The sequence below is a fragment of the Rhipicephalus sanguineus genome, chromosome 7, assembly GCF_013339695.2.
Source record: "Rhipicephalus sanguineus isolate Rsan-2018 chromosome 7, BIME_Rsan_1.4, whole genome shotgun sequence".
In the NCBI taxonomy this organism is placed as follows: Eukaryota; Metazoa; Arthropoda; class Arachnida; order Ixodida; family Ixodidae; genus Rhipicephalus; species Rhipicephalus sanguineus.
Genome location: NC_051182.1, coordinates 51,447,770 through 51,464,213, shown reverse-complemented (window position 1 = coordinate 51,464,213; position 16,444 = coordinate 51,447,770). Strand labels below are relative to the sequence as shown.

General features: G+C 45.3%; 2 protein-coding genes across 2 annotated transcripts in view; one reads left to right on the top strand and one right to left on the bottom strand.

Moving 5' to 3' along the window:
- The window catches only part of LOC119399439 (cytochrome P450 6a8), a 462,184-nt gene that overhangs the window by 259,783 nt on the left and 185,957 nt on the right, over positions 1-16,444 (top strand). The window lies entirely within an intron of this gene.
- LOC119399440 (juvenile hormone acid O-methyltransferase) lies at positions 8,555-12,159 on the bottom strand. Its single transcript, XM_037666247.2, has 3 exons — positions 11,851-12,159; positions 10,874-11,033; positions 8,555-9,168 (listed from the first exon to the last, which is right to left on the bottom strand). The coding sequence occupies exons 1-3, from the start codon at positions 12,133-12,135 to the stop codon at positions 9,002-9,004; spliced, it is 612 nt and encodes a 203-aa protein (XP_037522175.1). The 5' UTR covers positions 12,136-12,159; the 3' UTR covers positions 8,555-9,001.

Sequence of the window (16,444 nt, the reverse complement as noted above, 5' to 3'; positions counted from 1 at the left end):
GAGCGCCATGGCTTTAATGTGGTGTTAGCAATGACCGATAGTTGCAATGATGGTGCATTTTGGCTGTATAGAGGCCTAAAATGACGCGCTATATAAAAGCGTAAAAGGTTTGTAAGGAGTATAAAATTATGGAAGTGAAACGCGGTGTAGTCTATCGCTGTGGAATGGATAACAAGTGATCGTGGTATATACAAGTGAAAGATAGGGAAATAGCACGAATGCCTCCTGAAGGCCTTTGACGCCAAAGGCAGGGAGCCACGTGCATAGTCTTATGTGGCTACCGTAGAAACCACCTTTTTTCAGAGGTCGTGCTACGGTTTCCCTGGGTATATTACATGAAAGTTACCAACTTCTCTTAAAAACGCGAACAGTGATTGATATTTGAAAACTGGTTCCTTGCATATAAACATCGATTGGTGAAGTGGAAATCGCTCGCTGTATGGTAATAGGAAGTGTCTTTTTCTTAGAGGATATAATGCACTGCATTGAATGGGACTATGAAGTATAGTGAGTTGTTCACCACACTTCTCACACAAAGGTGGATGACCACTGGACAAAAAGTATGAATGTGTGCTGTGTGTATGTCCTGTTCTCAGCTTGGTAAGTGTTGCTTCAGTGTGTCGTGACTTGGATACTGGCAGCCAATTCGCAAGATGTGGCTTGATCAGATGTACTTTATTTTCCGTTTGCCTATCTCATAATCGCTGCCAATAATTCCTGATCTTTCGTTTAAGCAAGGGTTTCAGATAGAACAAGTGCAGGAACAGCTATACATGTATTGGCGGCAGCGTTTTCGTGGGCAGCAGCAGCTAGCTAGTCCGCCAACACCTTTCTTTGGATCTCGCGGTGCTCCGGCATCCAGCACACTACGGCATGCTGTCCGAGCGTGTAAGTTGTGCATAACGTTGAATATAGCGAAACAACGACGAGATTTTTGTATTTTCGCATGGTTTTTAGAGCTTTTACCCCACTCAGGGAATCAGTGTATATGACTGCCTTCTGTAGTGTAAGTTCATTGATGTGTGTAACAGCCGCTAGTATCGCGCAAGCTTCTGCTGTGAATATGCTTGTATTAGTGTCCAGAACGCCGACATCTGTAAAAGGTGGACCGACTGCTGCGTATGACATGGACGTGCCAGACTTTTATGCATCTGTAAAAAACTCAGGACATGTGTATTTGTGCTCGAGTTCCAGGACGTACGTCTGGATATGCAAAGAGGCGCGTGCTTGGAAACTTCCACGAAGGATTTATCGCAATCTATGATTTTCCACTGCCACGGCAGGGGATATGCAGCAGGAGCCACCAGACGGTGCTCAAGAAGTGGCATATTCATTTCTTCAGCAAGACCCCTCACACGAAGTGGGTAGGACTGTCTCATGGCAGGGCGGTTGTCAAACAGGACAGAAGTGGAAAAATCATTGATATCAGAGTGTAAGTGGTGTTTATTGTTCGCGTTTACCTTCAGGAAAACTACAAAAGATAGGTAGGATCTTTGCAGGTGTAGCGACCACTTGTTCGATTCAACGTAAAGGCTTTCTACCGGGCTAGTACGAAAACCACCCATAGAAAGGTGAATGCCTAGATGATGGGCAGGGTCAAGCATCCTCAAGGCGCTTGGTGTAGCAGACTGATAGGTTATCGCCCCGTAGTCAAGGCGCGTGCGTATGAGGCTTCTATACAAATTCATCAGGCACTTTCTGTCTCTACCACAAGTAGGGCGTGACAACACTTTCAGAACATTCATTGTTTTTGTGCACTTTTTTATATAATTGATGTGTGATATGAAAGTCAGTTTTGTGTCTAAGATTAGCGTTAGGAATATATGCTCTGTCTTTAGAGACAGTCGTTTACCGTACAGGTCAATATTTGGATCGGGACGAATGCCTCTCTTTCTGCAGAATAAGATGCACGTGCTTTTTGTGGATTTAGTCGGAACCCATTTTCCTCTGCCCATTTAGTAACCTTGTTCAAACCAGCTGAAACTAACGGTCACACATTGCAAGACTACAAGACTTATAGCCAACCTGCACATCATCCACATACGTAGAATAGAACATGTTTCACGGGATGTACAGTCGCAACTTGTTCTTTTTGATAATAAAAAGTTTACAACTCAATAAACCACCCTGCGGAACGTCTGTCTCTTCGAAATTCTTCGGGAGAGACATTGCCCACTCGAACAACCCTCTCAGAGGAGACCCCCGGCTGTTGTAAAGCTTTTAGTATGGATATTGAAGACCTGTATTATTCTTTGCCACATGAGGACTTGTTAAATTGTGTTAATGAATGTATTAACGAACAAGCGCACCAAACGGTTTTCACCGATAAATGTGGTGTTTCTACCGGGGCATTTCTAGAAATCCTTTCCATGTATTTAAAGGCGACGCTTGTAGGTTGGAAGGAAGGCGTTTATGTGCAGAAATCAGGGATATGTATTGGTTCTAAGGTTGCTCCGGTTCTTAGTGATTTATACCTTAGCAAGATTGACAACCTTTTGGAAGGCGCCTTAGGTAATTCGGTTATTAAGGTTTTTCGTTATGTGGACGGTTACTTGATCTTTTGTAGTGGTGAGGACTGAAAAGGTGGTAACTTCCGTGAGCGAAAAATTTGAAGTAAATGGAGGTGGGCTGAGCTTTACTAAAGAGGTGCCTCAGAATAATGGAATCCATTTTCTAGACATTTCCTTAACGTTCCAGAAAAACCACGTGTGCTTGCAGTATTCTCCTAGATCTTCGAAACCGCTGTTAAATTTTTCGTCGAAGCACTCGAAGGTTGTAAAAAACGGCATTGCCATGTCTTGCCTTAAATCAGCCCTCACCAAGTCGTGTGAGCACAAAATGAGTGATAGCTTTAACGCACAGGTTACGCGTCTTTTAGATGTAGGGTATCCTCGTGATGCAGTGTCCACGGTTGCTGAACGTTTAAAGAAGTCTACTGTATTAAGTACAGGCATGGTTGCAGAAAGCGATAGGAAGAAACGTGTCGTAGGTATACCGTACATTCATTGCGTATCTCACAGGCTAAAGAAAGTAGGAAGTAGATACGGCGTTAATGTTGTTTTCACGGTGGCCAATAAGCTAGGTAAGATTTGTGCCGCTGTGCAGAGGGAGAATGAGGGAGTAAAAGACAAGAAGCGGACCGATATTTGTTTCGTAAAACACACCAACAAATTCACTGATTGCCGTACGAGTGTGGTGTATAAGGTCCCTTTCAGCTGCGGCCGCTTCTACGTAGGACAAACGGGCCGATGCATTAACCAGAGATTGTTGGAACATAAGAGATCGCTAACAGGAGGCTCACCTTCTAATCTATCTTTACATTGTAGAGATTGTAAGTGCACGCCAAAATTCGATAAATACGCAGTGTTGTACCATCATAAAAATGAAGAAACGCGCCTGATGATTGAAGCATGGCATATCGAGAATAGTGGAAGCGCATGCGTGAGCCAACCGTCGATTAACTTGCATAAAGATGAAATCAAATGCCTTAACAGTTATCTTCCACGTAGACCGCCACGCGTGCCGGATTGATAGGTTCGCCTGTTGCACGGGCATGCGCAGATAAGTTTTCGTGCCTCCTTTCTTTTCAGCCGTTGTGCGTCTCTTCAGTTGTTAGTCGGCGTTTGTGGTGTCCTGACTTCTTTCTTGTGTCCGTGTTTGCACGCCCTGTCTTTTTAAACGGAATGTCCGATTGGATAAGAAACTAACGATTATGGTGAACATTCTACCCCGTACACCTAAATGTGAAAGGCCTCGAATATGCCAAAGCGCCGTGTGGTATCACAGGCCTTTTCCATATCAACGAACACAGAGAGAAATAATTGTTTATGGACGAAAGCATCATAGATTTGTGCCTTGGTACGTAGTAGGTGGTAAGTTGTGGATCGACCTTCTCGAAACCCGCATTGGTATGAGTCAAGTAGACAGTTTGTTTCAAGGTGCTTCAAGAGTCGCCGTTTTACCATCTTTTCGAAAGCCTTGCATAGACAGCTTGTAAGGGCTATAGGCCTGAAATTGGAAATTGAGGATGGGTCCTTGCCCTGTTTTGAAATGGAAAAATAATGTCTTCTTTCCAGGCCGACGGGATCTCGCCGGAAAACCAAACATCATTATAAAGGGAAAGAAGGCCTTTTTCGGCTTCAGATGGCAGGTGTTTGAACATTTCATATACAACACGGCCATAACCTGGGGCGCAATTATTGGAGGAATAAGCGATGCTTGTAGCTCAGCCATGCAGAAAGTTTCAGTGTATGCTTCGTGTTTTTTGGATTTCCGCTCTAGTTTCTCTTTTTCGATTAGTGTTTTGTATCCTTGGAATTCTTCAGTATAGTGCGACGAGCTCGAAACCTGTTCGAAGTGTGCGCGGAGGAAGTTTACCTGTTCTTGCAAGCTGTCGCCTTGTGTGTTCCAAGAGGAAGGGAATATGCTTGTCATCCTGGTACCCTACTAACCATGTTCCAGACATTAGCCTCCTGTGATAGCCTCCTGCCTGATAAAAACTTTTGCCAACTTCCCTTGTTGCCTGTCGGCGCGTTCTCCTGCCTTGGGACTTTATGTTCTTAAAATGTCCAGATTCTTGGCTGTCGCAGAGTCCCGAAGCAGCCTCGATGCTTTGTTTTGATTTTTTGTGCGCGTTTCGACACTCAGTGTTTCACCATGGGACACGTCGTTTGCCGGGGCAGTCCAGTTGTTTATGGAGAACACTTCATCGCAGCATCAATAAAAAAAGCTGTAAATTAGTCTACAGCTTCGTCTGCGCTTAAAGTACACAAGTCGCTCGAACCTGATGCAGCAACCTTAGGAAACTATTCCCTATCTGCTTTGTCAATTTGGGATTTTGGAACCCGTGGAGGACATTCTCTTGCTATTGGTGTTCTCAGAACTATAGGAAACTGGTCACTTCCATAAGGATTATTGATAACTTTCCATTTGTTTAGGGGTAGAAGTGATGGAGATTATATGCTGAAGTCTATGGACGAGTAGGTATTTTTGGCGGGGCTATATTATGTTGGCTCTTTTTCGTTCAAGTGGCATGCGCCAGAAGAGAAAAGGAATTGTTCAGTTAGACGACCTCACGCCTCGCAGCGAGAGTCACCCCATCAACTGCTATGTGCAATAAAGTCCCCAAGGACAAGATATGGTTCTGAGAGTTCATCTATTAAGGACTCGAATTCATGTTTATTCAGTGGGTGATGCGGAGGTATATATTAGCAGAAAATGGTGACGAGTTTGTTCAATAGAACTCTTAGAACAGCCACTTCCTCAAGGGACGTTTTTAGTGGGAAGTGTGTACATGCTCTTCCCTTATTCCCTACAAGAGCTACACCACCGGATGACGCCATGACGTCCTCCCGGTCCTTTCGGGAAATTATGTAACTGCGTAAAAACTTGGTGTGTATGGATTTTAGATGTGTTTCTCGTACACACAGCACATTTGACGTATGTTTGTGTAAAAGTTCTTGGACATCGTCCAGATTTTGAAGGAGTCCTCTGACATTCCATTGTATAATTTGTGCTTCCACAATGGAAGTCAAGTGGTGCTGTGTGTAAGAAAAGGCAGTGGCTGATGTTTAAGCGGAAATTTGGAACTAAGTTGCAGGGCCGTCGTGGGGCCCCGTTATCGGCGTTTTTGTTTTTTAGCGCGCTGCGGGCAGCTACGCCGTTCTTTCGGCACTAGAGGTACCGTAGTTGTGTTCATTGCCTCGTGTGAGGCACTCGACGGCCGCGTACGCGAGATGCTGGTTAGTTTTGCGACCTCACCTGGCGAGGCATTGTCGTGAGACCAGACGACACTGGAGTCGCCTGGATCAGTGCCTTGGAAGGTTGAGGAGACATAACTGTTGCCACCAGGGAAACAGCCGCCATGGCCGGTGGCTCACTTTGCGTGAGCTGGGCTAGTGGTGGTTGCTGACGCGACGCTGTGCCCTGACGCACCGCATTTGTACAGGTTGGGCCGTGAGAGGCCGAACACCTTCTACGCGCTTCTCTAAATGTTTTCTTGGACCTTCAGTGTGATAACTTCTTTTTTTCTTTTTTCCAGTTCGGACAAGAGCGCGCAAAAGCAGTATGGTCATCATCGCAGTTTACACAGTTGGGCCTTTCACAGGTTGGGCCTTTCATTACAGGTGTCTGAGCCCTGGCCTTGTACACCACATTTTGCACAAGTAGGTATATGGTATGAGAGGTGTCTTAGTGTAGCCAGTTTCTATGCTTTGTGGAAGTTCGCTAGCGGCAAAGGTCAATATCAAATGTTTAGTGGGCGTTTCCTGGTTGTTCCTTCTGATCACAATTCGCTAACTATTTGTCACGTTGTGATCTTTCCAGCCTTCCAGCAGTTCAGTTTCGAATAGGTGAAGGAGATCTGTGTCTGATACAACTACACGAGCGGAGTTCATGGATCTATAGGGTGTTAATGTGACGGGCATGTCGCCGAGAGTTTAAGATTTCTTAGTTTGTCATATTGTGTCTTGTCACGGCGTTCGAGACGGAGGTCTCCACTAACCATCCTAGTGACTTTATAGCCATCAACCCGTGTTTTTGTCAAGGATCTAGATACAAGGAAAGGGGACATTGTTATAGCAGATTTGTCAGACTTTTCAATGTGAACTACATGGTAGTGGGGGAATACTTCGTTTGGTCGGCTAGAAATGTTAGCTCTTCGGTGCGCGCACGCTTAGAAGCGACACGATCGCTTATTAAAGGGAATGCTTTATGCATAATAATGGACATTGATTCGACAGCGAAGGCAGCCACCCACCACGAAGCCAAATATGGGGAGGCTACAAGATTTATGGTATCGAAAACATGCAGACGCCAGCCTTACACCGCTACTGTAACCAAATGCGCACAGACCGAGGTTGGCCATTTGCGCAAGGCTAACCCAGGCGTGCTACGAAAACATGGAAGTAACTGAAGGGACTGGTAGGCAAGAGAGCGAGGAAGTATAATAGGAAAGAAAAAGATCAGAGGGAGGGATTCGAAAAGGCGTCCGCCGATTTCCCCTGGGTGGGTCAGCCCAGGGGTGCCGTGTACGTGAAGCCGGGGACAAAGGGGTGTGTCGCCTTTGCCGGGGGGCCAAAAGGTTCAATCGCCCGGCGTCAGCTCAACCCCGAGGATCCCCATTTCTCCGGAGACGGCAAAGCCACCCACGGCTAGGCGTGAGAGGGGTCGAAACCTCCCGTTATTTCGGGTCCGTGGTGTCGCTACACACCAAACGTCTGCTTGCGCAGACGCCCCTGCGGGTTATTGAGAGGTTGGCTTCTGCCGAGATGTTTCAGTAGCTCGAATGTCTTCGTCAAAAACGTTTCAATTATCAGGCCAACTTTCGTCAATTGCTGTATTTATTTCTATGATACGTGTTGGCAACACTACCCTGTAAATCATCGATTCAGGTTTTTTTAATTGAAAACTTCATCTTCAGCAAAGCTTTCTAGATGCTAGTATGGGTATAATTAAGACATGGGTACTGTGTGATCAGGGCATACAAAACCAGACACAGAATAATAAAATATCAATAGCACGAAACGAAATGGAAGCCTCAAAAAAAGACACGTCAAAAACTATGAACGACTGTTCACTCGCGAAAAGATGAAATTTTATTGCAGAGCACCTACACAAAAAACTTCCAAAGGTTTATCTGAAATAAATATCTGGAACGCCCTCATAACACACTTAACTGGAATTTCGATTTTACGGAAAGATCTGAAGCCATCATTCTTGCCATGGTACATTAGTGTGTAGGCTGCGTCCTTATGTCTGGTAGCAGAGACACATTTCTTATTTTCTGCACCACACAAAATGTAATACGCCAGAGTATTCCCCTGGAAAGTGGTAAAGCGTTTAAAAAGCTTTTTGAGCATGGATACAAATTGGTGACTTATGGTTACCATGTAAGCGTATGCGGTGGATAATGGCAAACGAACCTCTAGGCTTTGCTGTGAGTACCGCTGCCTGCCAATTTCCAGTCCGCGCGGGAGAGAACACGGCGATTGCTCGCTCTCAGGCAAGAACAGCGAGGCTAGAAATATTCTAGTTTGATAACGATACTTGTTCTATAATCACCTTCGGCCTTATCCGTATGCTTTCGGGGTGCAATCAGACCAGTCCAATTCAAATGTTCTTCCCATGTTTGACTTTTAAACGTATATATAGTGTACATTATGAAGAATTTCGTGTACCAGGTGTGCAACGTAACTATGGCCAAAATTTGAACTAATCGAAGGTCGCGATGATGCACACAACCGAGAGGTCATTGTTGGCTATCACTTGGCGCTGGTGACTTGTTTTTTTTATTTAGCGTAAAGATATGCGTTACTTGAGTACAGATAATACGCTATGCTATATTCAACCGTTTACACGCCAGTGTATCGACGTACCTGGTAGGCGGACGATATGCATATTACTATACAATTTACACACATACGTTGATTTTGCTCGTAAGACTTGGCTGAAATTCAAAAAAGGGGCAATGGCAGCTACTCACCGACTGCTTCGTATGAAATCGATTCTCACAATGAGGGCAACCTGACGGAATTTGTTTTATTGAATTCCGAAACATACAAATCTAAGCAATGTGTGAAAGACAGAGTTTTCGTTCATGCTCCAAACCTCATTGGTGTTTGTGTTCCTCTGTGCGTACGACATTGCCTTTTTCCAAAACAGCGAAATACAAATCATATGATAAGCGCCTTGTGAGTAATCGTGAAACCCTTTCCCTCACTTCGCGGGCTCTCTTACAGCCTTGAACAAAGACCCTGCTAAAGCTACAGAATTGTGGAAAAGGTTTTTCTCAATGGTTTCAATAATTGTCTTGTCTACACATTCTACTCTGACTAAAGTATTTGAATAGTAGACAGATCTTAATAAGTAATTACGCAATTAGGGTAAATACAACAAATGGCTTGACATGCTCCACATAACATCACTTTGGTGTTATGCAGCTGCGAGGCTTTAGCATTTTTTCGACAGTTTTACGACACCGCTTCAAGGACTTAGCCAGGACCTAAGCCTTTCTAGCATGTACGAGAAACGTCGACCAAGACATCGGGCCACTTTCCTTGGAATACATTTCACGCCACTCGGGTAGGTGAGCCGACAGCGCCTCCTGGAATGCAGGTCTCTCCCTTTCGCTTAGAAGCGAAAACGCTGGATTAGCTATCTGCATCATTCCTGCGCAGAAACCAAACATGGACTGATAACGGCACTACGCATTAAATACAAGAGGTCCTCTTCAACCAGAAGTTAGCACCAGTCAGCCATTACCTAATATATTCACATCTGGCACGCTCCCAGACACGAAATATAGGTAAACTTTTTCATTTATAGGTATATCACGCACTCCTGAAAGAGCATTGTTTGGTGATGAAATACTACAATGAAGATACGCAATTACCAGGTACAAGAAGCACAAAATGTAAGAATGTCATCGTTGTGTATTTGAGTTCATTGTGTGAGATCAGATAGCTTTGGCAAATATTTTGTAAACTTGACATAAAAAACGACGAAGTGCCGCTCCCTCTTTTCATATACGCACATTGTATATAATATATTGCTGTCCTTATTATGGTATGGACCACCCGACATAAATGATATAACGACAGTCGCTCAAAAACAACGCTCCTTGAAGAAACAAGTGAAGCCCGTTTAGCCTCCGCAGTCTAGAAGGCCACCATGGCAATTCTCTTTGATATTCGAGACGTCGAAAGAACGAAAGCGCAATTTTGCGCTTCAGTAAGGGAGATTAAATTGAAGACCTGTTCGTGCGTGGCCAAAGCAGCTTAGTGGTTACATGCCTTGCCGCAACACACAGTTCTTGTAGGCCAAAACACTGAGGTCAAGTCGCAAGGTGAGCCGAATGTTGAATTCAAATTCGAGATTTCTGAATCAACATGCGCTGTAATGAAAATACACTGAGCCCTTCATTTTGTTCGTCTGTGACGATGGAGTGGTGTAAACTAAGGCTACGTCAATTTTTGACGATTGTTGACAATAGTAAAGCGCCTCAACCATTTCCATTCATCAGTGCTCCTTAAATTTAGGAAAAGTTTTCGATATCTTCGGAAGTAGCTTTAAGAAGGACTAAAATCTAGGGACTCATTTTCACACAGCGTAACTGACGACGTTGATAGACGCCGTGTAGATTTTGTGACGTTGCGGTTCTTCTGCACTTCGCATCGCCTCCTGTGAAATAAACAGCACGTCTGATTTGAACCGTAACACTTCCATTATATCCAGTGGAGCACGAAGGAATAACTTGTGTATTATTAAATAGATACAAAAGAAAACAAATTTTTCCGTATTAGGAAAGTACCCTTTCACAATACCAAATGCATTATATTTGCACAAGCGAAAGCTTCGCGATCGGGAAAACCAGCAAAATGATATGCAGGTGGCAACGCCGCCTGCATGTTTCGTGCTCTGAGTAGCCCTGAAGGCGTTGATTTTAATGGGCTATGCAAGAACTTGTGTAAATATTTATCAATAAAGGTCAAGCGCAGTGTCTTCTATAAAAGGGAGGAATTAAACGTAGAAAGTCTCATAAAAATTATGGAACCCTTTCGCACTAAAGTATGCAACAATTATTTGAATTTCGCGACATCATACTTATACTCCAGTGCCACAATTTGCGCACGAAATAAAGAATATTACTTCGAAAATAATTTCAGCGTCCTATAATACATCTAAGCTTGCCATTTTACGATGATGAAATTCTGGAATGATAATTTATGAGTACAAACTAACAAGTGTAGCTTTAGTGTCCCTGTTTTTTAATTTTCGCTTACAATTCCCTAATGCTCAATTCGATTCTGCTAAAAATACAGGGCCGCGAAATATTTCTGGAGGTAAACGCTTTCGAATAAAAAACCAGTCTCACGTTCGTACGAGGCACCTGGCATCCATATCATGTACGGATTGACCAGCACTTCCACGGTGCAAGGGGTGAGTCCTGCCGAGGAGAGAACCGACGACAGGTAGGCATGCTGGCCCTTCTGGTCGATTATCTCGTGACTCTTCGGTACGCCTCGTAGAAGCACCTGTGAAGAAGATGATTTACATTGATGCAGATTTTGTTAAAAAATGGCGTCTGTTTCTTGGTGCAGTACTTTTATTTGTAGTGTGCCCAATACATACTGCACAATATACTAGGCCCGAGCAAGCCAAAAGTAAAAGAAGATAGCTCCTAGAGATGGTAACGAAAAATACAGTTTCGCCAGAAGCCCTGAAGCAGGGATGGTGATAGCAAACCAGTAAACCCCTCTTCATGATATCATTCGTAGTTATATCTGCCTTTTATTTACAGGATACATTTCCAACTAATGCAATAACATACATGGTGCCTGCAGGGCACAGTCGACAACGAAAGCAACTCAGCCGCTGACAACGGGTTCCAGATATCACAAGGCTAGCCTGGTGATCAGCGCAAAATTAAAAAGACGCAGCGCATTACATTTTGCTTCTTTGAAATAACGCGACCCTGCAACTGCAGGCGCTCGTAGATAAGGCAGGTCATGTGACGAGCCATGTCTCGGCTCGCTTGCCTTTAAAACAGCCACATATTTCTCACCAAATTAGGCCACGTCGTGAGGCCTATACAATAGCTGCTGCGCAGAGGAACAGCCTTGTCGCCCCTGTTCACATTGAAGAACACTTCAAGTTCTTCCTCTTCTCTCTACCGGACGTATGGTCGTCTCTCTATTCTCGCTTACCCAGCTGAATTCCACGCTCCCCTCTAGCACAAGGGTGCACACACCAGAAGTACTTCCTCACATACTCTTTCGTGCACTTTCCCTCCATTCCCTAGAACACCAAGCCAGCCGCGAGATAGTACCTTGATGTATTTTAAATTCTTACATCAGCGTATTTTGACCAAGGCTCCAGGCGGCTCATTTGCTTGAAGGACTCCATCAAGAAGGATCTCGCAAAGAACAAGAGCAGACACTCGCCACCAGGCACCAGCAGCTCAGCGATGTTTCTCAAAGCACACGAGAGATCTTGAGACCATTGCAGAGTCCTAAAGGAGTACACCCGCTGGAAGGCACCGTGCTTCTTCAAAAAACCCGACACATCCTTGTCTATGTCGAGGTGCTCGTACACAATTTTCTCGTGTGCATACTTTTGTCTGGCATATTTGAGCATACTTTCCGAGGAATCGACTGCCACAATCCTGCGGAAACGAAGATTATAGATGTATATTGTGCTTCCGGTAAATGCGGAAATTGTAACAAGTAATTGAAACGTATATGCGCTGTGTACTCGCATTTTTTTTGCTTATTTCACAGAAATATGGACAGAACACAAAGTTTTAAGGATCAGTTCATACAAGCTGCTGGCTTGTGTGGACAAATATTGCTGCTTCAGATTAGTTCATTGACTCAATCAATCAATCAATCAATCAATCAATCAATCAATCAATCAATCAATCAATCAATCAATCAATCAATCAATCAATCAATCGCCAAAATAAAAGTAGGAATTACAAAATAAGAAAAACTGTTGCAATAACTGTGGGACGAAAGGCTAAATGGCCAGTAACAAGTCCAATGAAAAAAAAATATCCATTTTGGACAATCTGTTATCCGCGTAGCGTTGCTAGTCGTTATGTAAAAATACTAATCTGTATACATAGGTACAAAAGCGTCATACGTCAGTATTATTGACACACAACTAGCGTAAATAAGTGGTAAAATAAAGACTACATCCCGAAAACATCAGGAAGTTCATGGTTAAAAAGGAAGCGGCGCTTACATTTATTGCCAGTATTTGATGCAACTTTTATACCTTAAGGCAACTCAGTCTACAACTTAGCACCGGCAATTTCGATTAGCTATTCATCGTACACCTTCACGCCCACGCCGAGTATGATCGCCGTTTTAAGCGTCGTGTGTGTAGCGACGCAAGAATGAAAATTCCACGAGGCGTGTATTGCACCGAAGTGGCAAGTTGGGCGAGTTGGTGGGTATTCCTTTCTTCAAAAAAAAAAAAAAACAGCGCACATAAAACGAAGACAAAAAGAGAGGGGAGACGCAAAGCGCTGCTCTCACAACAGAAGGTCTCTCAAAACTATGAACTTTCCTGCGCAATTTAGTAGTGCGAATTGAAGTCGAATTCACCAAAAAAGTTTGCCTAAGAGTAGTCTAAGAGAAGTAAAGCCTAAAAAAATATTGGTTAGAAAGAGAGAGAAGCAAAAAAGTTACAGTTTAACCGCAAGGGCAAAGCAATGAACGCGATTGCAACAAATAGTAGTGTTACACCTAGTGAGGCTGGCAGTTAACTGTTTTGTATCCAATCTCGCTAGCTACGAAACGCTGGTGTAAGAGAATACGGCCACTCCAGGGATAGATGCCCTCCGCATAGCGACTTCGCCTTGAGAGCGCAGCACGTACAAGAATATACGAGCCGCCCGCTGTGATGGCCTTTGACATAGCGCGCGCGCCAGCGATCGCGACCGAACCCTTACATTCAAATTTCAAAGTAGCTACTCGCGCGACACCCCCCACCCCTCGCGTCTTTTCATGCTTGTTAAAGATGGCCGGGGTGTTTCCTGTCTGCTTTGACGGCAGGCCTCCCGAGCGGGGTGATGTTATCGCATACACCCTCTGAGCGACGGAAACGGGCCAGCTCGTTTGACCTCTGCCTCGGCCGCGTTCGTCGGCCCCACTCGCGCGCTTTCTACCCGCGGTAGAACGTACGATTCGCGGGGGGATCTTATCAATTTGAACTTAATACGGGACATGACGGCGACGCGGACGGCCAAAACCCATCGAGACTGTCCATGTATTTGCTATCACAATAAAAATTTGGCTGATCCCACCCATCATGGGAATCGCTTTTACGCGAAGCAATCAGTAAGCGTAGTAGTTGCATGCACATCGTGGTCTTACCCGGTGCGTCGACTACACTGTCGTTTAAAGGCTATCTTATGGTCTGACGTAACGTCAGCACTCACTTTAGAGCACTTACGTCAGTATTTGCGAAACGAAGCGCGCTTTACCGTGCCGAGCAACGCTTGAATATAGCTTGGTTAATCATAGACATACGGATGTACCTTTTACTAGACATAGGTTTACAGCGATTCGAGGTCGGCAATTAGAGCATTCGAGTGCCGTGTAATCTCCGAACAAGTCCTACGCGTACTCCAACGTGACGTACCCGACAGGATGACACACCGCTCGCTAATGTGGTTCTCCGCACATGTCGGAACATAGTGGGCGCCCCTACGCACCTCAACGATTGGGCCCACGAGTCATCGGCCACGCGGCATCGCGAGGACCGGCAACGAGTCACCGACTGCGCCGGCATCACGGTGAACGAGGGCGAAGTTTTGGACGGCAGAGACGCGCCCGCTACGTATAATAAAATCCCGAAGCATTTTTACCTTGCGGAGAGTAAATACCCTCCTCTTGAAACTTAATCGGCCTGAGGCGTTTACGTGTTGACTGCTACAGACGGAGACATACCGGAATCTTTGTACACCGTAAGCATTGTACACTGTGAATATTCGGATGACGTGTGCCCCGCTTGCGGGGAGAAGTTCACACTAGCACACATGCTCTGGGGCTGCGTTAAAATAAGCCCCGTTTCCTCCATGGCCAGGTGGTAGGTGGAAATCCACAGGCCGCTCCTGGTTGACCTGCTTTGGTCTTTCCATCAGGCCCGCGAAGCGGTTGACAGGCTCCGCCTGACCGTCTCGACATGGGAATAGCCCACTGGGCGCTAGGGCGCGTCCTGCAGGACCTCATTGAAGTTATTTCATTCAATCAATCAACCAATCGATCAATCTATAAAAGCGGAGCCAACACTAAAACCACAATATACCATGTCACCTGTATCATAGGTGTAGATATGTAATGTTTATTGCTTTGTTATAAAATAAATAGCCCGCACTGCACCACAATTGACTTTGCACCGACATTACGCATGTATAGGGTCTTTATCCAAAGCAGTTTCGACGTGTGGCGTAGCCCTGCGGTAGACTACCTGGCTGCCACGCAGAAGGCTTGGGTTCGACTTCTGTCCGAATCGTGATTCTCATTCTTTGCATTCTTTAGGTCAACGCTGCAGACGTTGGTTTCTCAGTACGCTCTCATATTTAAATTACCAATGTCTGTTTTCGCTGTTCCCGGAAAGACCTAAACTCTCAGTCACCTGTGGCGCATACCGGCTTACCGTGGTCCATCGTACGCGGGTATCTGCCAGAGGAGTCTGGAGGAAGGAGCTTGACGATGTACGCGACAGTATTTTTCAGGTTACTTATGTCCTGACCACTTAGTCATATTCGTCAAACCCTCTTACCCTCCCATGCCAATTTTTATCCACACCAAGCTAAGGAGTCGAGGAGGAGATGACCCAGACATAGGCGGATAGATAGATAGATAGATAGGGCTCGCTAATAAATGCTTCGCATTAAGAAACGTGTTCTCGTTTATTCAGAGCACTGTTCAGAGCACACCACGGCATCACCCTTAGGTGGGAAGGCTCCCTAGTCAAGTAACCTTCATCCTTAAACTGCTATCTTCGCCCTGGCGACGAGTTGCCGCTTGTGGTATCGGTCTAGAAGGGCGAGCTAGGCCTCGCACGTTTCGTTCAGGTGGTGTTTTTCTGTTTGTTGTTCTTGAATCACACTGGTCTTTGGTCGCAGATAGGTATTTGCATGACGCGGGCATTCCAGGAGCAAGTGTGCCAGGATGTGGCACCTACGTTGTACAACGGGCGTTTGTAGCTGTGAAGCGTCGAGTTGAGGACGTTCATTATTGTTCCATGCGCGTATGTGTGGCTTTCGACGCGTCTGAAGATCACGCTTTCTTCTTCGGTCACTTTTGAGCGAGGTGGAGGGCACAACTGATACTCGAGTCTATAGCGTTGCAGTGTTGCCAAAAGGCGGTGGGTGCAGCTTTTGTCTGGTCTGCCACGTGTCGGATATCATTACAGTTCGCAAGTTCGCGTATCAGGCCCGCAGACAAACGGGAACCGGTATGCCCCCCATCCCCCCCGCCTTCACTTACGTTTTGATACAGCAAAGCAGGCCACACTGTCGAGAGAGGGGCGGCTGCACTCTCGAATTTGCCGCCGCTGCAACCCTTGCCCCTCACCCTCCACCCTTTTATTCAGCCGCTATCGTTACCCATTGAACTACAAAAAGGGTTGTTCATCATACAAGCGCTGCGCACGCGAACTACAGCCACCTGTCGTGATGACGGCATGGCAGCAGCACACAACGCGTGCTTCGGCGGAACCGTCAACGCGTAGGTGCGTGCCACTCCAGCGTCGCTCTGTCCTGAATTATCAATGTTTGCTCTTTCAGCGTTTATTTGCACTTGTTATACGGTGGTTCAAATGTGTTTATATGATAAGAATTCAAAATTAAGTAGTATTTCAATGAGTTTGGTCAAACATTTTGTGAGCGTATCTCAAAAGTGTTTTCATCCACATAATATGTTCGGAGTTT